The sequence below is a fragment of the Neovison vison genome, chromosome 8, assembly GCF_020171115.1.
Source record: "Neovison vison isolate M4711 chromosome 8, ASM_NN_V1, whole genome shotgun sequence".
Lineage (NCBI taxonomy): Eukaryota > Metazoa > Chordata > Mammalia > Carnivora > Mustelidae > Neogale > Neogale vison.
The window spans coordinates 56,490,596-56,517,598 of record NC_058098.1 but is presented as its reverse complement, the minus strand read 5'-3'; the positions used below and the strand labels follow the sequence as shown (position 1 = coordinate 56,517,598).

Below are 27,003 nucleotides of genomic sequence, written 5' to 3'. Positions count from 1 at the left end.
TCTTTGTGTCAGGTGGGTCATCTCTCCTGTCCAGTCCTGCCCTCTAGGTGCTCTGTGCCACCAGAGCTCACCTGTCTGGCCTTAGAGAGCAGAGCCTGCAGTGGGATTCCTGGAGCACCTACTAGGGGCCCAACCCAGAGCCAAAGGCCTGGGTGGGGCAGGGTGGGCCAGAGACCAGGTTCTGGCTGATTCAGGCCCCACCTCTGGGAGAGGCCAGGATGGTGGTGGGCAGCTTCTGGGGCATGGGGGATGCTATGGCAAGCCCCAGCCTGGGGAAAGAGGGACCAGAGGTTCCGGGGCCAAATGGGGCCGGTCACATGCTATGGCCATGCCCCTGAACCCCAAATGCACCAGAGAAATGAGCCGGCAAGCTCCACACTGGGAGCGAGAGGCACCGAGTGCAGGGAACTAATTCACTGCCACATGCTCATCAGGGCAACAGATGACAGAAACGCTGTCTTCCTGTCTTTCCAGGGGCATCTGGAGGAAGAATAGGCTGGGTCATGAGGCCAGGACTGCTTCAGAAATTATATCCCAATGAATTACATCACAGGAGCCAAAGTTCATTCAGGGCAGTTTCCCTCTGGGGCTGGGGGACCTGCGGAGGAAAGGGTTCTGGGGAGACTGGGCAACCAAAGCCTGGAACTCTGTCCCAAGAAGGAAGCATGACCACAGGCAGGGGCCAACGAGGAGCAGGGAGTCCTGGCCAGAGAGGTGCCAGGAAACCCCAGAGCCTGTGGCTGGGAAAGCAGGGTGGGGTGCCGCCCACAAACACGGGGGGTGGGGAGGCGGCATGCCTATCTACTTGCAGCTGAGGGTCTCAAGGGTTTTCCGCAGTGAGACAGCCTGCATCGAAGCATCCATGCATGTGGCTCCGCCAAGGGGCGGGGAGAACAGTCAATCTGTGGCCAGGGCTAGTGACCCTCCAGGACTGAAGTCTTCCTCGGAGGCTCTCCTTGGCTTGACCATTCTATCAGTCGCTCTGGCTTGCTTGCCTTCCCCGGGCGTCTCTGTTCCCTCAGATATGCAGAAAGCCTTCTGGGAGGCAGCGGGGCAGAGACAGGCTCAGAGAGAGAGGGCTGCTGCCGCGGATTCCTCACCACCATGCCGTGGAGTTCAAAGAACAGTGTCACTTGGGGGCCAACACCTCTGCTGATCTTGGGAAGGGCCATGCTTCCTTTCTCCTGTTTCTTCAGGGCGGGCAAGAAAAGTTCAGGTTTTCCCTTCTTAACAGGATGCTTTTGCCCATAAATTCAGGGCTGAACACCCAGGCTGAGTGAGTAGGCTTTCTGGCTACCGGAAAGGGAGGTCAAGACGGAGCTGGCAAAGATGGTCAGGACCTGCTCCTGAGGTTTCGATGGGAATTTTCATCTGTAGGGAGCACGGCTTTTTCTTTCTGCATCTGGCAGTCTCCAGAAGTGAGCTGGCCATCTGTGAGCCCTGTGGAGGAGGTAGCCTACAGGGCCAGGGCCTGATGGCACAGACTCCTCATGGGCACCGGAGAGGTATAGCTAAGCTGGTGTGTCCATCCCATCTGCTTGGTGGGAAAGCCTGAGCTGAGCCCAGCATGGAGCCTGAACCACATGGAAAGGCCTCCCATCCCTGCCAGGGCGGGGCGGGGGGGTGGCGGGGGTGGTGGGCAGTAGGCCTGGGAAAGTAGAGAACCTGCTTCTGGGCGAAAGTTCATGTGCTTAGAAATGTCTGCCTCCCAGGAGCAGTAGCCCAACACTCCCCAAGGCTTCCTCTGGCCTGTCCCCACATTTCCTGTCCCATGCATACAGCCACAGGGATAGGCCGTGAGGCGGGGCTCCTAGTATTCTATGATCTTGCTCTCCAGACTATAAAGCGGAGCCCGGCACCCACACAGCTCACCAAGGGATCCAGAGCTCTCCCAGCCCAGGCCATGGGTGGCTATGCTCTCAGAGGAGGGGTGCCTCTCCTCTCCTTGCTCCCATCAGAGGCTGATGTCCTCATAGAAACACAGTGGTGTGGCAAGGCCAGGACATCGTCCTTGGGAATCTGCTTTGGAAACGACTGCATGGGGAGGGGATGGATACCAGTTTCCTTCCATGTTCCTTTCTCCAGATAATTCTCCCAAGGATGCACCAACCTCCAGAATTCACAAAGGTTGAGACAACTGATGGGTCTCTCTCATTCTCTACTATTTTTACAGTGAATCCCTTACACAAAGGCCAAGTTGACTTAGACTGCCAGGGAGTGGCTTCCCTCATGTTGTACCATTGTGAAAAAGATCCCAAGTTCACACCAGTTGCCAGTGAGAAAAAGTGCTGTGATTGATTAGCAATGTCTGGACTGGGTGAGGAACTGGACAGCAGGGGCCTGTATGCTGTTTGCCTTCTCTGATGTTGCACTGAAGACCTCTAGAAACGTCACATCCTGTGATTAGCACTGGTCTAGGAACGACAAAAATTATTATTCATCTGCCAAAGGAGACATCAGGAATGTAGAAGTTATGCATGTCTTTTCCTTAATTACCCAAGTGAATTAGAGCCAGAGCCAGGATGAGATCCCAGAGGTCCTGAGCCTGCAGCCAGCCTGGGGAAGACACTTATATCAGAGAACGCAGGAGATCAACATGCAAAGGTGTTCCTGTGTCTTTGGGCAAAGAGGGCTTTATAAATCTTCTCCAGGCTTGAAATTTGCTATTCTCCAGGCATATGTGTGGGCTGCCAGCAGGAACAGAACGTGTGGAAAGCCAACGGGTTGCCCACGCCAGAGCTGACCGCCCCTCTGCTTGCCTGTGACTTTAACAATGGGCACTCCCGGCTCTGACTTGCTCTCATTTCATCCCCTCAGCCAGGCACCCCGGGGGAAGGGAACAGGGGCCATTTCAGAAACATCTATAGGGAGCCACTCTGGGCTGCTATTCTGTTACCATGGAAACCCGCCTCTGGAACTGGCCTCAATTTCAGGAAAACAGCTACAAACAATAATGAGCATAAATGAAAAATGGGCCACTGTTATTTCAAAATCGTACCTGTTACTGGACTTCATTGGGTTTTAGGGTCCGAGACGCAGGAGAAGACAGATGTCTCTCTGCCTGGCTGTAGGCCTAAGGACACTGCCCACATCCTCCCTAATCAAGTTTCTGGATGGGACCCCTAGGGAGGCATCTATCACAGGAGCTAATGTCTGAACTGCGGGAGGAAGGAGGATGTGCCTTGCAAAAAACAAACATTTGCTGAGCAGACTGCAAGGCAACACGCGGCCATGTGGAGGGGAACGCAGGCCAGGGTGTGACGTCACCGCGTGGGCAGTCTTCAGCTGATGCGGAACATTCGCACAGGCCCAGGGCAGACATCCTTTAAGAAATCAAGCAGCAGGAATAACAGCTGAGCTGGGAGGCTCTAATCTGTTTTCAGGGGTTACTGGGGTTGGGAAGGACCCTATAAAGACCTGGCCCGGCTCCACCCCCAAGTAGGATTTCTGTTCTCTTGGCAATGACCTCTCCAGATACCTCCTAAGCTTGTACTTCTCCTATTCTTGAGAGCTATACTGTCGTTCCTGACACAGAGCGGAAATCGAACTCCCCGTGGCTGCTCCTCGGGAAGGAATCAGAACCCTTTTGGCATGATAAGCCTGCAGCCATCTGGGGTCATTCTGACCTCTCTATGTTCTGCATGTGGCTGATGTTGGGGATGCCCTCCCTCAGAGGATGCTCATTTGGGGCATCTGAGGTGGGACCTGCACCCTGATAGGGGAACACTGTGTTGCTAATGGGATGTTCCTAAATTATACTTCAAAAATCACTGTGTTGACACACGCCTATACACTCTCCGAGCATTACATTTATCCTGATAGCCTGCTCTCTGAAAGCAGCTAAGAAAAAAATAAATAAATAAAAGTAACCAAGGAAAGGAAGGAAAACCAGTTATCTCGCCGGTCTACTATACCAGCTGTCAGAGCAGGTATTCAATAAATGTTTCCTGCACCAGAGAATCCCCATTGCATAGATAAGTCAACCCGAGGCTCAGAGATGGGGGCCAACTTGCTCACGATCTCCTGGAAAGAGAATGGCAAGGCCAAGCCAAGAACACCAGCATCCTACTCCCAGCCTTCCAGACCTTCCCAAAGAAAAGTCACCGAACCGTGGGCACCCAAGTCCTTAGTGTCACATCCCAGGACTGGGGCCTGCTGGGCCCTCTTACTCCCCCCTCAGGGGCCATTTTCCATGTGTGCTCGAGCAAGGCCTGCCGTGACAGCCCACCCATGACATCCCCTGAATGCCAGCAAAGAGACACGGAGCTCCTTTAAAGTGGGAGCGGTAGCCCAGTGAGCATCGAGGGCCCGAGGACTCCCAGAAAGCCGGGCATTTTGCCTGGAGTGTCCAGGACAAGGAGCTGAGGAGGAATCCCTTTGGGGTTACACTGCTTTACAGAAGCTTAGAGCAAAAAGGAAGTCATAAATATCAACCCATCCTAGATTTTTCATCAACTCAGGCAGGCTCTGACAGAAGGGGAATGGCCTGCCTCCACAAGCCGGTTTGCTCTCTCCCAGCAGAGCAGGTAGGGGGCCACCTCCCTGCAGACAACAGGGCCCACGCAGACGGTAGAGGGGGTGAGAGGGGAGGAGGGTCCCCGAGGCCCCTCTCGGGGCTGGGGACTGACTCACCAGGCTGTGCATGATCCGCACACCGTCAGGGTTCACTGTGAGCGCCTCCTTGTACAGCTGCTCAGCCTCCTCCAGGTTGCCCTTCATCTCAGCAAGCCGGCCCCGCATGTAGAGTACCGAGTGCGAGGTGGGGAAGAGGCCTGCCGCCTCTTGGATGCAGAAACCTGCCTCCTTGAGATGTCGCTGCTCCATGAACAGCTCAGCTGCGAAACCAGAAGGACGGTGGGAGGTGACCATGGGAGGAAAAGTCAGAGGCAGAGGCCCCCTCCCCACATCTGACCATAAGCCCCCAGAGTTCGAGGGTCTCAGGTGATGGGAACCTCCCCTGGAGTCACGGCAGCATGGGCCCCAGCTGGTTCCAGGCTGTGGGGGCAACAGCACAGGACGGTTTCTGAGGGCTCGCTTGGTATCAGGCATAGACTGTCTCCACCAACACGACAGCCTGCACACCAAGCACTTCTATTAACCTGCCTCAGGGAGGGGTTCACTGGGTACAGAGAGGGTAGGGAAGCTGCCTACGGCCACAGGGAGAGTCTGTTGTGCACCTGGGGTTGGCATCAGGCTGACTTCCAAGCTTGGCAGTGGGGGCACAAGTGGTATGCGTAAAGGTCAGTGGCTTTCTGCAGTGTCCCTCTGCCTGATGACCATGAGGCTGGGTGTAGGGATGGAGGCTGGTCAGGATGAGGCAGGTGCATTCTCCCTAAGGCCCACACTCCTGGAGACGGATAGCGGGCCAAAGCCTGCTCCCAAGTGTCTTCTCTCACTTACTCCTCCCAAACGGTGCTCTCATGGGCCCTGTGCTAACAAACTAGGCTGGGCGGGGGAGGGGGGTGTACCTCTCTCCAGTCCCTCCATAGAAAGGGGCAAGACAGCACTGGGCTTCCAGCAGCTCCAGCCTCCCTCCAAAGCTCAGGGCTTTCTGCCACAGCAAGAGAACAGGGGATGCTCATGCCTTTCACCAACAAGCTCAGAAGAGCTGTCCTATCCCCTAGATCACTGGAAAATGGGGCCATCTCTGATCCCAGGCCAACCCACATAAAGACATATTTCAGATCCACACTGCACAGATACACACCCAGAACAGGCACTTTTTAGAAACAGACTGGCTATGCGGGCAGCTCGGCCTCGTGGCCCGCTCAGCCTTCCTCTCCTGGCAGCCCCGGGCTCGGCTGCCCCTCCCAGGGCTGGTGCCCGAGCGCAGATGGGAGCACAGAAGGGCACGCAGAGCCTGGCTGGTGACTGTGCCAGGAGCTGTTCCTAGCACTGGCCAAGGGCTGAGGTTACACTAATTCAGGTTAGGTCTAGGGTGGGGTGGGTAACAGACATCCCCAAAGAAGCTCCCAGAAAGAGGTGGAAAAGCCGGACCCAGGCATCACGTCTTCCTGTTCCAACAAGCTGCAGGAAGGAAGCCTAAGGCCTTGACTGCAGCCTACAGCACTTGGGGTAATCAGCATGAGTGTTGCCTAAGGTTCATTGTGTAATCAAGAAGCTTGCCACATCCTATAAGACGACAGAGGCCTTTTTCAGCAAGGGGACTCTTTTCCTCTGGCGGAGATGAGAATTTGGAAGAATTAAGTAAACACAGAGGAGCCAGGCCCCCATTATCAGGCCAGAGAGAAACTCAGGCTCTTGTTCCCATAGACAGCCTGAGAGGCACAGTCCCAAGGCAGAAAGCATGGGAAGGTGAGGCCAGGAAGGGCAGGCTTTGAGCCAGGGCCTTGCTGGGAGGGCTGGCCGGAGCTCAGGGTCTTGTCTAGCCCGACCTAGGCTCTCCTCCCTCTCTTCTGCTGCTGTGTTCCCTTCCGGAGCTGCTGCTTGGGGCTCTGAGCAGGCTGGCTTCGTAAGTGAGGGTCCAGTGTGCAACTATTACGTACTGACCATGTGCCTGGCCCTTCCAGGAGAAGGGGAAAGAGTGGAGGTGGAGGGAGGTGGGACAGCTGAGCAACGAAACTGCTGGAGTGAGCCAAGGCAATGTAATGACAGGTGCCAATTCTGAAAGCTCTGGGCACTCAGGAGGAGTCAGGTCAGCCGTGCTGGTGTGGTCAGGGAAGTCTTCCTGGGGGAGGAAATATTTGAGCTGGGGCCTGAAGGCACAGAGGCAGTTGGACTGACACAGAGAAGGGAAGCTGTGCCAGCCCAGATGCCCCTTTCTATGGAGTTCCATAACCGAACTCCCCAGGGTTACTGGGGGCAAGGGGAGAAGCAGAAGGAAGTGTAAGGTGTGAGTGTTGGGGGCAGGGAGGCTGCTTCCTCTACCACCAGGAGCTCAGAAGCTCAGCTCAGAGGCTAGGCCCTCCACTGCCCAGCAGGCCCGGCTCACCTGCCGGCCTCATCCTGCCCCTGCTCATTAAACTGTTTACAACTCTCTGGCCTGCCTTCTGAGTCCTTGTCTCTGGAGGCTGTTTCTCTTCTCTCCCTTGGGGGCTCCTCCCAGTGCCTTCATATCAACAGATTTCAATTACAAGGATCCCCACCTCCCTCTTTCCTCGGGTCCCTGGGCCTTGTTGGGCTGGCCACACACCAAAGAACATGCCCGGAAAAATAGGTAGGGCTGCTTTGGTCCGATGGACTTCATTACCAGTTAGGCAGGAAACCAGATGACACAGAACAGAGCCAGCGAAGTGAGGTCTCCTGAGGGCTCCTGGCCGCCTTGCACACAGTCCCTGGCACACTCCGCCTCCAGGGCGGGGCCTCTGCCCTGCAGCCAGACCCACAGATCTGGGGGCTGCAGGGCACCCCTTCTTCCCAGCCTCAGCGTCCCCGGGCAACTGTTTTACCAAACATGGTGCTCCCCAGCCAGCCAGCATCAGCTCCAGCAAGAGCCGCACGTGGCACCGTGCCCGTCCATTGCCCTGATTTCTTGACCTCCCGGCCTTAACTGCTGGGGCCCCAAGGTACCCACCCATCCCGGCCTCTTCCCAGCCAGGACTGGAGCAGTGCTCCCTGTTACCGGACTTGGCTTCTCACAGTCCGGGCCACCACCCTGGCAAACAACCCTTGCTGTCCCCAGCGCGGAGGGGTCTCTCCCTTCCCCTCAGCGCCTTCTCTCCCCCTCCATCCCGATTTCCCCACTCCTCTCATCTTCCTGTCTGCCTACCCTTGACCTCCCCTCCTGCCTCTGTGTCCCAGCTTTCCTCCCTCTTCCATCCATCTCTCTCCACCCGCCCCCCTCTGTGCTGCTCCCGGCAGGCTCCAAATGGAAAACATCTGTTCCCTGGAGCTTTGCAACAGTCCCTTTTATTATTTTTTCTCTGAGGCATCCTGATCTAACCCCGCACCCAGAGCTGGTTCCAGTCTTTCTGTCAGAGCCAAGCCCCATCCCACCCCCAGGATGGGGGATGAACCCACTCTCGATGGGCTATTTGCACACACTCTTGGCAGGGAGGGCCTTGCCCTGGGGTCTCCTCCTGAGCAGAGGGGCAGGGTGAGGGAGGGCTCAGGGTCAGGTCGGTGGCCTTTTAGGGGCCTCCCCGCGTGAGAGGTGCTTCCTGAAGACCCTCCATAAGACCTCAGAAAGGAGGGGCACCCAGGCTAAAGGCAGAGGGACCTCAGGGGGAAGCTCAGGAAAGAAGTTAAGGTTAGGCCCTTAGCTAGCCTTGGCCTCCAGAGAGGATCACCAAAACTGCCCCCTAAAGGACACAAGCGTCCTCCCCACAGAGCAGACCTTCAGGACACATGGACACCCAGAATAAAGGAGAAGGAAGACAGGCAGACAAGGAAGGGGAGAGGCAGCTAGGGAACCAAGAGAATAAGAGAGAATCCAAAGGTCTAAAGGCATTCTGCAGGTGGTCTGAGACCCTCCACCTCAGGGACCCAGAGAGGGGCCCGATTTTCCTCCGGCCACAAGGGAGTCAAAGCTGCAGGGCCTGGGCTCACAACTTCCTATCCCCGAGTGGCAGCTGGGAGGTGGGGGTGCCGCTGAGAAGGGAAGAAGAAAAAGCCCAAGCAAGGGAGGAGGGGACGTGGGAAGAAGGCACAGAAGGCAGGAGGAAGAAGGGCGGGGAGCTGGGATGGAGGGGAGTGTGAGGGAAGATGAAGAAAGGCATGAGAGGTGAGGGAACAAAAGCACAAGAGGAGCATGTGGGACCAAGAGTAAGGCAGAGCTGCTCCCTTGGCTGTAGTTCTTTTTTTGGAGGTGGGAGGGGGAGAGAGAGAGAGTAAGGGTGGGGGAGGGACAGAGGGAGAGGATCTCCCCCCCCCCCTTTTTTTTTTAAGAGGGAGAATCTTAAGCTGCGTTGACACAGGGCTCGGGGCTCGATCTCACAACCCTGGGTTCACGACCTGAGCCGAAACCGAGTCGGACATGTGAATGTCTGACTGAGCACCCAGGCGCCCCTCCCTTGACTATAATTTTATGATGAAGATGATCTTTTGGCTCAGCTCCGGCCACCCCACCCCAGTTCCCCAGTCTGCCCAGCTCACAGCCAGGGTAGCTTTTACCTACCCGTGCCCAGGACCTCCTGAGGACTGTCTCCATAGGTGGTCCCCACTCTGAGCTGCCTTGGGCACAGGTGCTCTGCCCATCCTACAGGCTCTCTGGGCATAGATCCAGCCTGGACGGGGGGCTGTACTGGCTCTTGCTTGACGAATCTGTTTAGCAGCTGCGGCTCTGTGCCCAGTGCCCAGATGCTGTGAATCTGGCATTTGGGAGCTGAGACTCAGGTCAGCTTCCCCAGACCGAGTGAAAGCCCATGGCTGCCTAGGAATGCCCTGGACCTCCAGGGCACAGGAACCCTTCCTTACATCTCTCTCCCTCCCTCCAGCACACTATTAGCTCCCAGAGACACGAGCTGCAGTGACAGAGGGAGATGGGCCATCTTGCTCTTCCAAAAGGCACCTCTTGACATGTGGACATGGGGGGCATCTGTGAGGCCTTGTGCCACGGTCACACGGACCCACTGCCAAAGAGGCAACATTCCCGGGACTCATCTCTCAAGGGGAAGCCCCCTGTGATGTTTGTCACATATAACTGGAATAGGACAGAGGCCTGGTGAGGGCAGGCAGGAGGACAAGAGTTAGGAGAGGAAGGGTACCATCTCCCAACCTAAGTGGCTGCAATAGCCCAGGGTGTGATTCATCCTGAATGAAAGCTGGGGGACGAGCTCCTTCGGAAATGAAAAAGGAGGACATTCTTCCCTTCCTGTGCATTTGCTGTAGGGGCTGGAATCATTAGTTGGGGTGGGTGGGGGTAGGGATGCTAGTGAGACACTCTCAGCCTAGGTCAGGTAGGACGAGGTTAGGGAGAAGTTTTTGTCTCAGGGATGTGGTCCCAGCAGCCCTTCATTCCCTAAGTGCTCGGCACATGCTTGCTGCTGATGGCTTCTGGAGTGCAGACGCTCCAGAATCCTCCCACGCTCAGAAGGGAAATCCTGGGACACTTTCTTACTTCGCTTTCTGGATGTGTCCCTCAGTCTCTTCTCCCTTTCTCCGATAATGACAGAGCCCCTGGTTTTTCATGGGGTGTACAGACAGCCAGGAGAGCGACATTTCTCAGAGTTCTTTGCAGCTAGGTGTGGTCATGTGACGAAGTTCTGGCCAATGGATCATGATGGAGACTGATGTATGCAAATTTCACACTAAATCCTTACAGGGAGGGACTGTCCCCTTCTCCTACTCTTGCTAGTTATGCCTTGGAAGGTGAATGTGCTGAAGGTGAATGGGCCACAGGGGTGAGAGTGACACCCCATAGAGAACAGAGCCCACACAATGGAAGGAACCTGGGTCCCTGGACCAGGAGAGCAGAGCTGTCATCCCGTCAAGGGCACCTTCTCTGAATTGTTATGAAAGGACAACAAAGTGTCTACCTTGCAGAAGTCCCTGCGATTCTGGATCCGTCACACACACCCAAACCTGTCTCTTGATACCAAACCACACTGCCCAACCCTTACCTGCAGCCACATTCAAAGCATTCAGATTTTGTTCTCAAGAGTTTTCTGGGGGCTGAATATCTTAGGATAACATCCAGAAAAGAAAGGCTAATGTGCAAATTACTGAAGGACATGTATTTATACTGATAATTCCCACGTCTGATTATAAGCTTCAGGAAGTTAACCTTCCTGGAGTTACGAGACCATACTAGCACCCGGAGCATAAAGCCGCATACCTGAACCATGGAAAGCAGGCTTGTGGAATGCAAACACATGTTCATTTGCTGCTGGTAGAAGACAAGGCACAGCAATAAAATGAAGACCTTGGGAGTTCCAGAGTAGACAACGCACAACTCCGGGATCTGATCACCACCTCACTGATCCACATGGTGAAGGCCCCGTGTGGGTGCAGCCTTCTACCCCAGGCACATGGACGGGCTGGGGTTCCAGTGTGCCTCTTGGGAGCCGGGCTGGCTCCATGTCTTAGAAGAAGACAGGGGCCTGCTTGCCTAAGGGGAGGGCTTGCTTCATATCCCTCTGGAGTTTCAACCTTCCTCTTGCCACTTAGGATACAACAAGCTGGCTGGGGAGCATGACCCTCACATATTCCTAGCCTCCTAAGGGACCCTGATACACTAACTTGGGCCATGTTTGCATTATTAAAATGCTTCCCTGTTTAGCCTGTGCAACCTGGTCCGATTTCTTTCCCCAGATTCAGAAACTCAGGTGGGAGAGTAGGCGGAGGACTGCATGGTAATTGGGCCCATATGTGAAATCCAGGGAGTGGAAAGCCTTAGATTCCCAGTGAACCATTTTCTGCCTCTAACTTGCAATGTCTGCTCGGCTCAGGAACTTTCTACCTGCAGCCTCCTCTGCGTCTCCCATGGAGGTGGGGGGTGTAGGTGCCAGCCCCTGGGGAGAGATGGGCTCCCATCAGGGTAACCAGAAAATCGGTGAGGAACTTCCCTGAGCACCTACTATGTGCTCCACACGGTACCAACTGCTTTACTCATGAGCTCATTTTATGAGACCAGTGCTCTAACCCCTGAGCTACGGAGCCATGAGCTCATTTTAGATCAGGATGGGCCCTAGGGAGCTGGCATTAGAACCCAGCCCTGGGTGATCCCAAGGTTGTCTGTGTCCCCAATAGAAACCGACCCTCACATTCCATGCCAGCAGTGATGCCCTTACCTATCAAGAGGGACTGTCACCTGAATGGCCACCTCAGGGTTACCAGCCCTCTGCCATCATGAACTACACCCCCAGACCTCATCTCTTCTCCAGCAATTCCATGAGCTTTCTGGGGTCTGAGCTAGTTTTACTCAGCGGAGGGTGGGCAGGAAGGACGGACGGGGCCTGTATTTGAGACTAAGAAAGCCTTCTTAGTCATCTGCACTGTCTTTCTTCAAATCTTCTTACATTTGTATTTGCTGCTGGAGAGCCTCCCCCCGAGGCAGGCCCTGTCCCCATGTGGTGGAGAAGGAAACCCACAGTCAGACAAATGAAGGGACTCTTCTTGGGTCAAGGAAAGGAGAGCAAGCTGAAACTAGAGCTCCAGTTTCCGGATCCTTAAACCTTTCCGTGAGCACTACGGTCTACATAGGCCTTGTCAGGGGTCTTCACAGCCCCAGGAACCAGCCCCCCCAACTCCAGAGCAGGACACGGCTCTGAGAGGCTTCGGGCAGGTGGGTAGGTGTCACTGGGGCAGGGGGACACTCACCAGCCTGGAGCCAGATCTGCTCCAATGTGGTCCACAGCTGCATGGGGCCCTGCTTCAGGACGGAGCTGGGCACTGTCAGCTCCGACATGGCCTCCTCCAGCCGGGAGGCTGCGATGGAGGATGCGTGCCGTGAGCCTGCTGAACGAGAGGGGAGGCGGCTGAGTAGTCATGCACCAGCTCACAGATGCACGGGGAAGGGCCCTCCTTGGCCCCTCAGCCACGACTGGGATGAGGAGCTCAGAAGGGGCAGCTGGGCAGCAAGCCCACTCCGAGGAGTCGATCACTAAAGAAGACAGGCCTGGACGCTGGCCAAAGTGCCTGTGACACTGAGAACAGAAATGACCCGGATGTCCAACAACAGGGGGTGATCAAAATCCATGCAGGGCTAATCATCTGAGACCCCGCGGCCATCTCAAGAATGGCACAGAGGCACAGAGCTGGAAGGAGAAGGGTGCTCACGGCACACAGTTAGGTGGGGAAAAAAAAAAAAAAAGCCATAAAAGGGTACGATCATGTTTTTCTAAGAAAGAAATAGGGGCCTGGAAGAAAGATCTTAGAGGTCATTACTATGGTCTGGGGGGTGAAACTGAAGGATTTTTCTCTTCTCCCTTCTCTCTTTGCTTTCTCTTTTCCCAGGTGCATATTACTACTTCTTCTACAGAAAGATCCCATTCAAGGCTGCGCTGGGCCAAATCCTTGGGTAGCAGCAGCTCGGCGGGCCCCTGTGGCTCTGGAGAACCCCCACCCCCCACCCCGCCCCGGCAGCTCTGAGTGACTCGGGTCCCTGCTCAGGATATATGGCTCTTGACATTTACACTTCACATGCAGATGAAACACAAGCCGTTTCTTCTACCCCTAGCTGGGGCAATAAAGGCTCCAATAAACTCAGGAGACCTCAGGGCACTCCCAGATGGTCTCAGTTTCCAAGATGAGTGCCCATGGAGCCTAATCATTTGCTCATGGTTCATCCCCTCTTCTCTGCAAGGGCGCCGGGCCCCCCTTCACCATCCCTGCTTTGGAGTCAGCAGCTCTGCAGTCAGCCCAGTGCCCCTCAATGTGCCTCCGAGTCAGGTGTGGGGCTTGGCCCGGGGCAGTCCAGCTCCGTCAGGGACAACAAAGGCGCACTTGGCTCATGTCCGCAAGTGGACAGAAGGAGCAATGCCACAAACGCAACTCCTTCGTGCTCTGTTCTGTGACCTGTTCTTCTTCTTGTGCCTTGGCCATCCTGCTTTCATCGCATCCTCATTGAAACAGTCCACTTTGAGCTTAGAGTTATAAATCAAAGCTCAGCTCATTCCTTCCTACTTGACTCCATCTACTAAGGACACTTTAGTAGTAGACCCTGGCCTCAAGCTTAGCCTCCAGGGAGATGGTTTCTGGGCTCCAAAGCTGTCTCTCCACTCTGGCTCTCCTCTGGGTGCACCCCCACCCAGGAGGCAGGGTCCCTCCTTTGCCTGTTCTAGCTGCTCACTTCCCACCCCAGAGCCAGCCAGAAAGGGGCCCGGCGGCAGCTCCTTAGCTCCTCAGAACCAGGCTCTTGGGCTGCAGCTGCCCGGGAGCAGGGTGGATTTGGCCAGGCTGGGCAGATGCCACTCTCCCCACTTGTGCTTGGGCCGAGACTGAGCCATGAAACCACACAGACAGCCGCCCGCCCACAGGCACATTCTTACCGGAGTCTGCATCATGGGCGTCAGGCAGAGTCAGGTGCATGCCGCTCTGCTTCTTCAGGGTGATGCCCTCGCCGAGGCTCCCATCCTTTTCCAGGCCTCTGAAAGGCAAGGGAAGGCCAGGCCCTGGTGAGATGGAGGGCTGGCAGGGAGAATAAGGGAGCCTTGTGCCAGGCCAACGCTGGGGCTGAGAGTTCAGGGCAGGGAACTGAGTCAAAGCGGGACCATTAGAAAGGATGGAGACCACCAGAGTGGCAGAAGAGGTCAGAGCTCAGGCGTGGGGTTCTAGAATCTGGCTCACTCTAGCAGCTACACTGACATGCTGTGAATCCTCAGCACATCTACACACACACACACACACACACACACACACACACTCTGCCAGCAGGTGCCTGTGGGGTCATCAGTCTCCCCGCTGTTCCTCAATGCTACCACATTTCATCCCCACAGCTAACATTTGCTCATGCTGCTGCCACCAAGAATGTTCTCGCTGTTCTTCTGGTCCACCCAAAACCCTCCATAATTTACAACTCGGCCCAGTGCCCTTCATCCATCCAGAAAGCCCTCTGTGGCTCCCGTGCCCCTCCTCCCTTGCCCTCCATCAGCATGTTGCCAGTAGCATGTTCGAAATTCTCCCTCCTCTGAAGTGTGTGATGCTCAAAGCACCCCAGGCCAGCAGGAGGTCTCTGCTACCTCCTGCTGCTTTCACAGTGTCTAGCAGAATGCCAGGCACAGAGCAGGCACCAAGGTCTGTCTCCCAAGGAAAGCCTGGTCTTCATGGGCTACCAGAAATGCCCCCAGCCCACATCCCAGGGAAGGAAGCTCCAGGTGCTCCCCACCCCATGCCCCGAAGAGCCAGGTACGGAAGCATGGTCATGTCCCCTGCCCCCAATTCCCCAGGTCCTCGAAGCTCCCACGCCACTAGAGAGGTTCCTCTTTTCTCAGAGTGGGAGGTCGGGGAGCTCCCAGCTCAGAAAGGTGGCACAACCTGTTGTGCCCGTTGCCCCCAGGCACTCTGCCCAGTTCTGGGGTTGCCCTTGAACCTGCTGCCTGCGAAAAGCTTAGAGAAAGGCCAAGGTGAAAATGGCAGGAGAGAAGGCAAGCCAAGTCCTGGGGCCAGAGGCTTCTTCCTTCCACTGGGGCGCCCAGACGATGGTCCCAGCAAGAATGTCAGGGCCCCATCCCTGCCATTTAAACTCAGGCTCATGCTGGCCTGAACTTGGGCCTGCTGGTGCACAGCCATTGTGCGGACATTAGAGGAGACCACCCACAAAACACAGTGGGTCCCAGTTGGGGCCTTCCTCCCCATCCTCTTCCACTCCCGGAGGCACTTGAGTGCAGTGCTGAGGAGCCAGAAACACAGGCCACCCCTCCTCAGCTGTGGGACCCTCAGCAAAGCTACTTAGCCCTTCTGAGTCCTCGTTTTCTCATTTTGCTTAGTGTGTGCAGTAATCAGTGGGGGAGGTCGCTCTCTCGAGGTTTCCGTGAGGAGTGTGGGAGGCGACATAGGCAGGTGCCAGGCACCCACAGCCTCTTGTCCCACCTGCTCTCCCAGCCCCTGATGGGGACACTCCAAGGGCTCCAGAAACAGCCCATCTCAGGGACCTTTTGCCACCTGGGTCTAGGCCAAGATACAGCATCGCTCCTGCTCTAAAGAACCTGGCGGCCAGGCAGGAGGGAGCGTCCACGATTAACACTTAGAAAGACGTAGTTCAAAAGCATTGAGATAAAAGGGTCAGAGGCTGGGTGACTGCAGGCTCCGAGAAAGAAGGCATCCGAGCGGGGCCTGAGGGGTGTGAGCTGGCCAGGGTGGAGCAGAGAAGGAGGGCACCTGGGTGGTACAGGTAGGCCAGACCTTCAGGCTGTGGATTCTGGCCTCTGTCCTCAGCTGCTCCAAACCAGATTTCACAAGTTCTAGTTTCTGCTCTATGGCTCCAGGTTCAGAAAGCATGCTCCCTATTCTGGGGAAAGCCAGAAAGGGTACAGGATCCCGCCCTCTGGTCCTAGCAATGTGACTCCAGATAGCTGGCCTGCCTGAGCCCTACCCGACCCTGAGTGGGGAACTGCAGGAGGTTCCCCGAAAGAGGTGCCTGGGGAACCTAGGAGGAGCTCCACTGGGCCCTCATATCAGAGATGAGTGTGTGGGTGGTGATATAAAGTGACCCCAGCCCCTGTGAGAACATGGGGCAGCCCCACAGATCTGCTGCCTGGAGGGGGGCCCCGCGCCTGGAGACAGAACACAGCTCGGGGGGACCCCGCCAAGGCCTCCTGGATGGGCAGGCAACCAGCCACCCAGCCGATGGGGAGTCCCTGCCGCCTTCAAGGACAGCTCCTCTCTGTAAGGGGAGCCGGACTGCTGACCTGCCAACGTGGCTGCAGCCAGTGAGCAGCTGTGCAAGGGGCCTCTCAGGGCAGGTCCCCTCACACCAGAGTCTGGGCCTCACCCCCACATCACCCAGCTGCCAGAAAGCTCCACATTCCCTTTCTGGAAAGCCCCTCACCCCAGAGCCTCCTTCTGGCAGCTTCTACTCACTGGGTCCTGCTCTGCCCTGGAATCTCCCCGGCCTTTCAAAGGCCTTCAGAGAGAGGCAGACCCTACGTTGCCCAGGGATTGCTCTAACCCCGCTGGATTAGCCTGGGGCCCCCTCTGTAAATTTCACCATTAGAGACACATGCCTCTGGGGACTGTGAAAGCCTTCTGGTCCCTGTGAAAATGCAAACACATCTGTCAGAGGGGGGTCTTCTGGGAGAGGACACAGCTAGCAATTTCAGGGAAGGGGAGGGAGTCAGCACCAGAGGACAGGAGGACTATGTGCATGGGCCTGGCACAAAGCCCTTTTTTGCTTTGGGCTGCACAGTGTCTGAGGGGATTGGAGCAAAGACTTTCAGCAGCTTCACCCTGGACGAGAGTGCCTACTCTGACCCAGGAAAAACCTAGAGCCCAGGCTGGGCGCTGTGGTAGGGGACAGGATGTGTGGAGCCGGTGTGTAAGTTGGGGAGGGTGGGTGGAGCAGGCACTTCAGGAACTCAGCCTCCGCCTCCTCTTCTAGCTTCCAAATGGAGCCAGGAAGAAGCACCAGGCTCAGGATGGCTGGGACTCAGAGTACCCAGGTTCAAGCCCCAGAACTACCATGAAGCAGGTGAGTGACGCTGGCAAATTCTAGAAGGGTCTTGGACTCTCAGTTTCTCTCCTGGGCCGAGGCTAAGATCTGACAGTGTTTAAGATAGGAGCAACCATCCCAGAGCCCGGCCCAGACGCTCAGCAATGACTTCCTTCTTACTCCTCTGAACTTCCGCTTCCTGAGCTGGTTCTTTCTGTCCTTGCAGAGGACTGTCAAAAAGGTTAAAATTAGCCTTTGGATGTGAAAGGCCCCAGGAGCGGTAAGGAGCAGACTCTGATTGAAATACTGTCACCACCCCAGGCATCACAGCCACTCTGCTGTGGGCTGTTGCCTTGGCAACCACCGCCTGCCAATGTGGCCGTCCACACCATGGGCAACCCCGGGGACGATGCCGGCCACTCACCCCATCTGGGAGAAGTTGTACAGGGTCTGCCACAGCCGCAGCATCTGTCTGCAGGTCACAAGGGCTTCCTCCGGGCCTTTCAGCACCTGCTCCAGCTTCACCTTGGTGAACATCAGGCTGCAGGGAGGGACGACAGCCGTTAGCAGGCAGCTGCAAGGGCTCCCTTGCCCCTGACTTTTCTCCAGGCTAGGACCCCAAGGCATTCTGCCCCATCACTCTGCCGGTCCCCCACATCCACTTGGCCCCCGATCCCAGACCCTCCTGACCAGCCTCTGAAGCACTGTCAAGTGTGGCTACGAGTCTCATTTGTTCCTCCTACCCACACCCACAGCATGCACTGTCCTCAATGACCGTGTGGCCATCCTTGTATTTACATGCTCCCCAGTGGCCCCCATATACAAGAGACAGTCCCAGAAGGCAACTCTTAATCAAGAAATGAAGCTAAGCAAGGAACTGGCAAAGAAAGGGCCCCTAAAAGGCAGAGTTCTGCTTTAGACCTTGCCAGCACACAGTAAGTGCTCAGTTAACATCTCACTTGAAGTGCAGACTGTTTGCTGACCCTGGATACATGAGGACAGTCATCAGTCATGTGCCACTTTATCAAAGAATCCTTCACTGGATTTCCTAAAATAGCCAGCTCCCCTTATATGTGCAATAGGCTTAAAGTGCCACCAGATCCTATCCGGTCATTGTTTAGAACACAGCCACTCTGCAAAGCAAGAGAACCACTTCAGAACCTCTTTCAACTTGAAAACTGGGAGTCTTCTGAGGTCAGCATGGTGTGTGATGTGGGGATGTGGCCCTGATGGGGGCTGGGAAGAGAGGGAAGGGGCTGGCCCCCCCAGAAGGCAGGACCACAGGAGGGAGGCCGACTGCTTCTTCCCTCTGCCCTGGACACAGCAGAGACCATCAGAACACTGCTCCTCAGAACCAGGGCAGGGGGCCTGGGTATCCTGCATGCCAGGTGTTGGCCCTTCAGTTGTCAGGGAGTCCTAGAGTCCCAGGGGAGGGTGGGTCAAGGCAGCTGGGGTTAGGAAATTCAAGGCAGTGGCCATTTACTAACGGCAGTGGAAGTCCTGGATTCTTTATACCGTGGGTCCTGCCAGCCACCCTGATGCACGCCTGGGCAGCATGTGAACTTGGCTGAGCCACTGAGGCCCAAACAAGGCTGTGACTCCGGTTCTCACCGGGTAGGGAGCAGTGAGGCCCTTTCCATCCTGGCATCGCTGTTGGACAAACGCACATGACTGTCAGGCCCTGTACTTGATCACTGCCCGCTGCTTCTGCCGGCCCATCTGAGGCTGGCATGCAGGCCCTCGCAGAGGCTGAGTGTGCTTCCTGTGATCTGAGGCTGCAGGCACCGGACGGGAAGGCCAGCCTCCACCTGGGAGCTTTCCACTCTGATCTTCTCCTTCACTCGGAGCATCCCCATCCCCCCACTGCCTTCCGGTCTCACCTCTCCATGTTCGTCCCTTCTCAAGTCTGACCTTAAATTCCACCTTCCCAGATGCTCAGGATGCCTTGTGCCATGCTTAGAACATCTGCTAACTGGCTGGCTTACAAGGCCCTGAGGGCAGAAAGCGTGGTCCCCACCGCATGGATTGCACAGGCCCGGGCAGGAATGTGGTCTCTGCATCCTAGTGGAATGAGAACCAGCCCTGCCATCCCTACCCTCCCTTCCCGGATTCTGCAAGGGCCCAACACTCTGCAAGTATTAGGCGCCTCCGCTTTAGGAATCTGGAGTAGAAGACACAGTTCTGCCTTCAAGGTAATATACTGGTGCTAAAGATGACACGGTGCCCAGATAATCAGGTAGTTCAGACTCAGTGCAGGGAAGGTAGAGATCAGAGATCCTGCCGGGGCTGGCCTGTGATGAAAAGGAGGGTGGGGTAGGGTTGGGAAGGGGCAGGAACCAGAGGGTGGGGTAGGGTTGGGAAGGGGCAGGAACCAGAGGCTGGAGCAGCTGTCCATGAGGAGTGAAAACCCCGCCTGCAGACTCGGGACACATCCATGCTCAAGAAAAGAACATCCAGGCAGGGCCACTCGGGGCTGGGCTAGGCTGGCTCCGGGGACAGTTCCCTGGGCACACCAGCCCGGAAGCCTTCCCCTGCGATGCCTCCTCCTCAGCTCCTCTCTGCTAGGCCCCTTCCCCCTCCTGTGTCCCCGAGGGCCAGTGTGAGTGGCAGACCCGACCACACCATGTGCCTAGAACATAAGTGACTGCAAGCTGAGCTGGCAGACGGAGACTTCTACCAACACAGGCTGTTATCCTCGTGGCTGCTGACATTCCTTTAGCGTGAGTGACCTAGCGCGGAATTTCTCAACCAAACCACATCCTTTCTGGGCTGGGGCAAGCGTTCCAACAATCAGTCACCCTCTGGTCGGATCCTTCCCTCCCAGATCCTGGATCCTGGGAGGCTCCAGTCCTGAGATTTCCTTAGTCTCACAGCTGAGCACTGCCAAGAGGGGATCTTCCTCAGCAAAGAACCCTGCCCAGACTGTCCGCAACATCAATTCAAATGCCTTTGCGCTGCGACCTTCCATTCCTGCCGCTCCTCCTGGGGTGCCCGTGTGCTGCTCCTACGGGTATTAGCAACAACCTGAATTGGGGGACAGGCTCCTGGATTCATCCGTGCCCTTCTGCACATCATCGCCATTGTTGGGACTCACCCCTTCCCTCCAACTGCCGGCCAGCTCCTAAGCAGAGGTCACCCTCGGACTTTCTGTGTGTGGCATGTGGCGGCCGTACACATGCCCCTCCAGGATACTCTTCACTATGTCGGACTTCGTCATCTGCACACCTGGCAGCATGCCTCTAATTCATCGCTGGGCTCCTTCCACTCCTCTGCCGAGGTACAGGACACCCTCCCTATCCTGTATGCCAGGATGCATGGGGGGGGCCTGGTTCTTCCCACAACAGTCAGAGAAGCCTGTGAGCGCTGATGTGCTACTGTGGCTCGTACTGTGGCTCGTGGGCAACACTTTGCAGCACACATCAGGGGTTCATGGAAAACAGTGCTTCCAGGCAGGGCTTCAGGGAAGCTGCTGGCGATGGGGGCCAGGGGATATGAAGGGCAAGCCTGGGTTCCCCACCCCTTCAGCCAGTCCAGCCTCTGGCAGGCCTGTTTCATATACCAAATGGATCTAAAACATCACCAGAAGAAAGGATTCTGAGACTCTGCAAAAGCCCACTATTTTAATTCATCGTTTAGAACACAGAGAAGCTGCAGCATGACCACCCCTGCCCTTCTCTGAATATTCAGGAGTCTTTCCTTAGCACTTAATTACACAATCCATACCTCTAGATATTATCTATTTATACACATTATCTATTTATATATGCTTATCTTTTTTGCCACATAGGCTTCTGAGTTCAATCACAAAGACACATTCCTATCGAGCATTTTTAAATTCAGATAATCTAGAAATGGTCTGTAGCCACTCATGCCTACAGATGGTAAAACCACTGTCTATCCTGTCCTGTGTCCTGCCACGCATCCCCGCCCCAGGGGGGCAAGGACTCATCGGCCAGGGCCCTGCTTCCCGCCGCGGCAGGGTCCTCCCTGCCTCGCCAGTGCCTGACACAGAGCTGAGCAGTGTCTGCTTAGTTGTGGGGGGAGTTGGGTCATTACAACCAGCACATGCAGGGTCTCGTGATCTGTGTTAAATCAGAGCTGATTTCTGGCACCACCACGTCCCATGGCTGGGCCCTGCTTAGGAAGGAGGGGAGGACTCCGTTTGCTCGATGCCTCATCACTGCAGAGCAGGCTATGGTGCCTCACAGCAAGCAACGTGCTGGCTGAGTCTGTTCTCAGCTGTCTAGAAGCTCGGTTTTACGGGGCCTGGATGGGACATGAAGCCATATGGCTTCTTAGAGGACTCAGGGTCTTCCTCCTGGAGGACAGTCACCCAGGCAGAGCTGGAAGTCCCACCAAGCAGTGGCCCTGACACAGGAAGACCTAGAACATGGGCATCTGTGGGCCCCCTGACCACCCCTCCCCGGGAGCCACCCTGGGAGAGGAACGGCCATACTGCTGACCCCACACGGCAATGCCGTTCAGAGCAGACACACACTGGACCGGGGTGAGAAACCCAAACGGAAGTCCCAGCTCCACTGTCACCCAGCAGGACACGTCACAGGTTCCAGTGACACAGGAGTGACATCTCCCACCAGAGGAACTGCAATGACCTCTATGCGGCCACTGAGAAACACACAGCTGCACCCAGTCCTCAAGCGCAGGCCTGCCCTGCGGCTGGGGGCAGGGCCTCACAGACCCAGAGGGGTGGGGTCCAGGCCTCGTGCCCTGGAAGGCTCTCAGAAAGCCTCCGTGGCCTGTTTGGCAAGGCAGGCGGTCCTCTGCGTGGATCCCGGGACTTAAGAAGTGTGTCAGAAAGGAAAGGGATGGGAAGGGATGGACGGAGGCCCAGCCGAGCAGGTCCAGGTGAAGCAGCTGCGGCTGAAACCCCCTCTTGCAAGCACTTTCCTGTTTGTTAAGCGGTATAGGCCCAAGCAGAATAAACCCGAAGTCTTACAGGACTGAAGGCCCTTCCCACGCCTTGCATCCAAAGGCAGATGTGAAAGTGAGTGTTCTCTCTGGGGAAGAGGAAGGAGCAAGAGTCCATGTAAACACACCATGGGTTCTGTCCCACCCCAGGGGGGAGGGCTATGGGAAGGATTCCTGGGTCCTGGATCCACAGCCCAGTCCAAGCAGCATGTGTGCCCTGGTCCTTGTAGGGGGGCCCAGGGAGGCCACAAGGCCACTCTCCAGGAGCTCACACCTTCCCTAAGAATGCCACCAGAGCTTGGAGGTCCACACTGGCCACCTCATGTGGCCAGGCTTGGGGATCCCTTAGGCAGTGTCTAAGGGTGTCCCCACCACACACACCTCTACCGTCATGCTTTGCTCAAGGCAGGGACCGGCCACTTCCCGTGTCACCTGCACCGTCCCGCAGCTGTGGGTACAGACAGGCACTCAGCCGGCATGGATAGGACCAGCCCCTGCTGGTCGCCTTGCCAGCATCTGTCTGCCTCTGGGCCAGCCCTCTTCCTGGGGGGGGAAGATGCAGACCAGGGAGGCCGGTGTCTCTGGGTGTTCCCAGAGGACATCTTTGCCCACCTGCCCAGCCGCGCAGGCCAAGGGCTGCTGGAGGAAGTTCTGGGAGGAGGCACGGTTAGCCTGGCATCTGCCACCTACTCCCTCACTTCCTGGGCCCTGCCTGGCCCCTGTTCCTGGGGTAGGATCAGCCTGCTAATTATTTGTTAAAAGGATTAAGATTTGGAGCCATTCCCATCTGAGGCATAGACAAATCATTTTTTCCTACTGCCATAGAGATATCTTAGGGTGAGCCTCCTCAAAAGTGGGTGAACATGAGCCCTTCCAAAGAAAATATTTTTTAAAAGAATTATTTTGTAAACGGGATATTTTTGTGAGGACGGCTTGAGCTAAGCAAGCCCTGTCCTGGGGTCAGAGGTCATCTTGTCCATTCTCCCTTTCTAGGAGCCTTGGATCGGTCTCTCCTTTGTGTCCCCCACTGGCTACTCCCCCCAGTGCCCTGCTCCCAGTGGTAGGGGAGTACGTGCAGAGCAGAGGCAGCTGCAGGAAGGGCCCGGGCTGTAAGCACCATCAGTCCATATTTTCCCTTTCTGGTTCCTTTAAACAGCTCCCTATAAAATCACTCAGCACGTACAATAAACTCCTGAACACGGCCACAGCTGTCTAGCTGAAGGGCCCACCTCTTGCCCGTGGCTCACTCCCCAGCACACAAGAGCACATCGTGCTGAAACAGCCGTGGGCACCAGACAAAGCAGGTGCACGCCTAGGCCCCTTCCTAGCAGGTGCCTTCACCTTTCCGGGACAGTAACGGCACCACCCAGGAAGCCTTGCTGGGACGACCAAGGACAACAGAGCCCTATAAAGGCAGCCCTGAGGTATCTGGGTGGGTCAGCTGGTTAAGCAGCTGCCTTCGGCTCAGGTCATGATTCCCTGGTCCTGGGATCAAGCCCCTCATCGGGCTCCCTGCTCATTAGAGAGCCTGATTCTCTCTCTCTCCCTCTCTCTCTCTCTCTCCCTGCCTGCTGCTCTGCTTACTTGTGCTTTCTATCTCTCTGTCAAATAAATAAAATCTCTAAAAAAAAAAAAAAGAAAGAAAAAGAAAAAGGCAGCCCTGGCACATAGCCACCCCACAAGATCGGTCTCCTCAGCTCACGCCATCACTGCCAGTCTTCCCTAGCAGACTCTGTGCCTGGCAGGGACCAGGTCTTTCTTATCTTCATATCCCCAATGACGGACCTGACGTCACTCAACAAATCTTTGTTGAATAACAGAAGGAGTTTGAGCCACAAGGACTCAAAGAGGCCTGGGGAGCTGTGGGCGTTCCTGGGATCAGAGAAGTTCAAGAGAGGCTGCAGTGTCCCACGGCACTGTCCCTTCTTCCTGGTCCCACCATCCCCATGCCACTGGCTCATGCCACTGGTCATCGTGGGAGCCCTCTCCACACTGGGGGAGGGGATGGCAGCAGGTGTGGCAAATGCACAGAAGGGGGAATTATCTCTTTAAAGGACAGTAATTAGTAATTCCGGCTGATGGCTGTGCCGTGCTGCTTTAATGAAGAGTTCTATTTTTACAGAAAACACATAATTGAGTGAAAAAGCAGGCTATTCTTTGAGTCAGGCGGCCACGACTCTGGAAAGTCTAAGTCCCCGGCCGGGGAGGCCAGAGCCCGCACACCGCATGGGGAAACACAGGAAGTGGGCCCCATCCTCCGTGGCCCATGTCTGACTCGGTGCTGAAAAGCGGCTCCACGTGGGGTGACCCAAGTTCAAACCCCGGTTTCCCCTCTAGCCACCGGGTTTCTAAAGCAAGTCCTTTTACCTTCTCAGAACTTTAGTTTTATATCCGTAAAATGGGAAGGATAGTGTCTGTACACCCAGGGGTGGGGGTGGGGCTGTTCTGTGGGGAAACTGCAGAAAGGCCCAGTAAGGGGCTTGCGTTTCGAGAAGTGCTCCATCCAGGTTTGCCCCACCTGCTGTGGCTTAGCCAGCCCCGATCCCACACAGCTGCGTACTTATGCCCTCAAAGTGGGAATAACGGGGGTTGTTCATCCTCCCAGGGTCCCAGAGGAGATCAGGACTTAACACATGTGGAGCAGTTCAGAGCCTCCCACAGAGCATGAAGCCAGTGCCCCACTCTCCTATTATTATTCTCCAAGCTTGTGGGGTTCAAGCATCTTGGGGCTGTCCAGCCCGCCACCTGGCTTGGGTTCTGGCCTCTGCTCTCTGCCCTGTACCAGCTGTCTGACCTTGAGATACCATCTAGCTCTCCCAGTAGTTTTTTCAAGTAGGAGGGCTGTAAAGAGCAGAAAATAAACAACCCCGAACAAGAAAACAGGGTAAGCGGAGCGAAGACTGGAAGATGTCAACAGCTGTGTGGGGGTCCCTCCTTTCCTCCAGAGCATCGAACTAAACCACTCCCATGGTCTACCCATTTGAGGGTCTACTAGGGGTGCTGGGTGTCCAGCAGAGGGGCCCCCACAGGAGGAAGCGGGGGCAGAGCGCAGGCCACAGTGTCTGCTCCGGGGGGGTGCTACCACCCACAAGGGGAAGTTCAAACAGAATATCTAAGGCAATCAGGAAACAAACCCAGAAGAGAATCCAGTACTCAATTGAGTAGTTCAGTTTTCCATTTTGACCAACAGGGGTGAGGGGTGGGGGTACTTCTAGGCAAAATGGAACTAAAGGGCTGGCCTAGCAGGGGTGATGACTTGGAGGTGGCGCAGGAGGCCCAGCTGAGTGCGCTCAGAGGCCCCACCGGGAGGACAGGATGGGGACAGGCTGTCTGGTGGGAGTCACCCCCCACCCCCATTCAGGCTGCAGTCACCTGGCTCCAACACCTGGCTCTACCCAGTGGCCCAGGAAGCCAGGTGGGTGCAGGGCAACATAGGTTGCACACACTCCTCCAAATTCCACGCCTCTGGGAGACTCCACCAGGGAAAATAACTGGTTGAAGTCACACCCATGCTCTTTGAGGGTATTATTTTAAAGTAACTCCAATAGGAGTGACCTCCCTGAAAGGCAGAGGGCCAGCAGGAGCCCAGCCTTCTCACCTTCCTAGAGACTAACCCCCAATGTGGAAGGGACCCTGACAACAGCTCTTACCCCTAAAAACCAATGATTTCCTCTTGGGTCTGGGGCAGTAACTGACCTACAGACCCTCATCTTTTGAAGCTCATACTGTTAATTCCTCTTAATTCATTCAAAATAAACTACTTTTGAAGTATTAAACATCAACAGCCAGCAAACTTAGTGCTTCCCGAAGTGAGCCCCTCCTTGCTTCAACAGCCGTGGTCCCGCAGGGAGAACAGTCTCAGGGCGTTTCTGAGAGCAAGCCTGCACCTGAGCAGGCCTGCACCTGAGCAAGCCTGCACCTGAGCAAGCCTGCACCTGAGCAAGCCTGGGGCTGGCTGGCCCACTAGGCCTTCTTATCTGTACTGACCCAAGGTTGACATAGCAGGCCTCCAGGCCCTGCTTCCCTCAGCTGCCGCCTAGCTCCAGTTATCTCCAGATGACTCTCCAAACACAAATGCCTGATCTTGAACAGATAAGAACCCAAACCCTGCAGAGCCTTGCCCTGACCATGCAGGAGTGGAAGAACTTCCAGAAAGAAGGTCCCTAGATAGAAGAAAGGTAGGGTCCCAGTCCGGTATAAATCACCAAGAAGCAAACACACCTCAGGCTGTATCCTCTGCCCAGTGAGCAGACCCTGGGGACCCAAAGACCATCCACTGCAGAAGGGAGGCCAACCCTGCCTCAGGGGCAAGAATACCCTCTCCCCTTAGGGCAGAAAGGCTTTGTCCTGGGGCTAGGCCACAGTGCCTGCCTCCAGCAAATGTTGTAGGCTGGGAGATCAGGGAGTGAGCATCACTAAAAGAATTCTTTTTGGGGGGGAAAACAAACAAACAAACAAAACACCTGCAAATAATACTTTCCTTTCCTTCTCTTCCCAAAACCAAACAACCTGGGTCATGGACCCTCCTGTGTGAGCATAAGCAGACTGGCAGGGGGAGACCGAGGCCCCTGACTGCAGTGTCCACAGAGCAAGATCACAGGAGGCTGCACAGAACCACGGGCAAAGGGAAATGCTGAATGTCAAAGTAGCTTAGCTGATGAGGAACTGACCTTTGGGGAAGAAAGTGCTGGTGCCAGTGATTATGCCTGGCTTAGCACTTCCCTCAGCCACAGGGCCTGCAAGTTTAACCCCTGGCTCTTGTCCTCATGGGCGGGGAGAGGGGGGTGCCCACTGCTAGCCAGAAAAGTTTAATGAATCCAGCAAAGCGATAAACTCTGTTCGTGTTAATACCTTTGATTCCAGCCCCTTCACTGGAGTGTTGGTATTTTAAGTGTCTTTTTGATCTATTACAAGTCCTTCATAAGAGCCATCCAATAAACACAGCGGGTTTAAGTCAAAAATGTTAACACAGGCCCAGGACTCTGAGCCTTCTGCCTAGTGGAATGCACCAATCGAAATAACCTGAGAAGAAGGCGAGGCAGCCCAGGTAGATCAGACAGGTGCCCTTGAGGCCATAGTTAGCCTCA

The 27,003-nt window shown here is 55.7% G+C and overlaps 1 protein-coding gene across 3 annotated transcripts in view; it reads right to left on the bottom strand.

The window, feature by feature from the left end:
* TTC7A (tetratricopeptide repeat domain 7A) overlaps positions 1-27,003 on the bottom strand; it is a 117,889-nt gene that overhangs the window by 9,369 nt on the left and 81,517 nt on the right. For 2 of the 3 annotated variants that reach the window (XM_044263650.1, XM_044263652.1), the window contains 4 exons: positions 17,412-17,528; positions 13,890-13,987; positions 12,220-12,357; positions 4,633-4,835 (listed from right to left, as the gene is read on the bottom strand). In XM_044263650.1, the coding sequence (XP_044119585.1) occupies positions 4,633-4,835; positions 12,220-12,357; positions 13,890-13,987; positions 17,412-17,528 (556 nt within the window). The remainder of the gene's footprint in view (positions 1-4,632; positions 4,836-12,219; positions 12,358-13,889; positions 13,988-17,411; positions 17,529-27,003) is intronic. The other variant, XM_044263651.1, reaches the window with a different exon arrangement.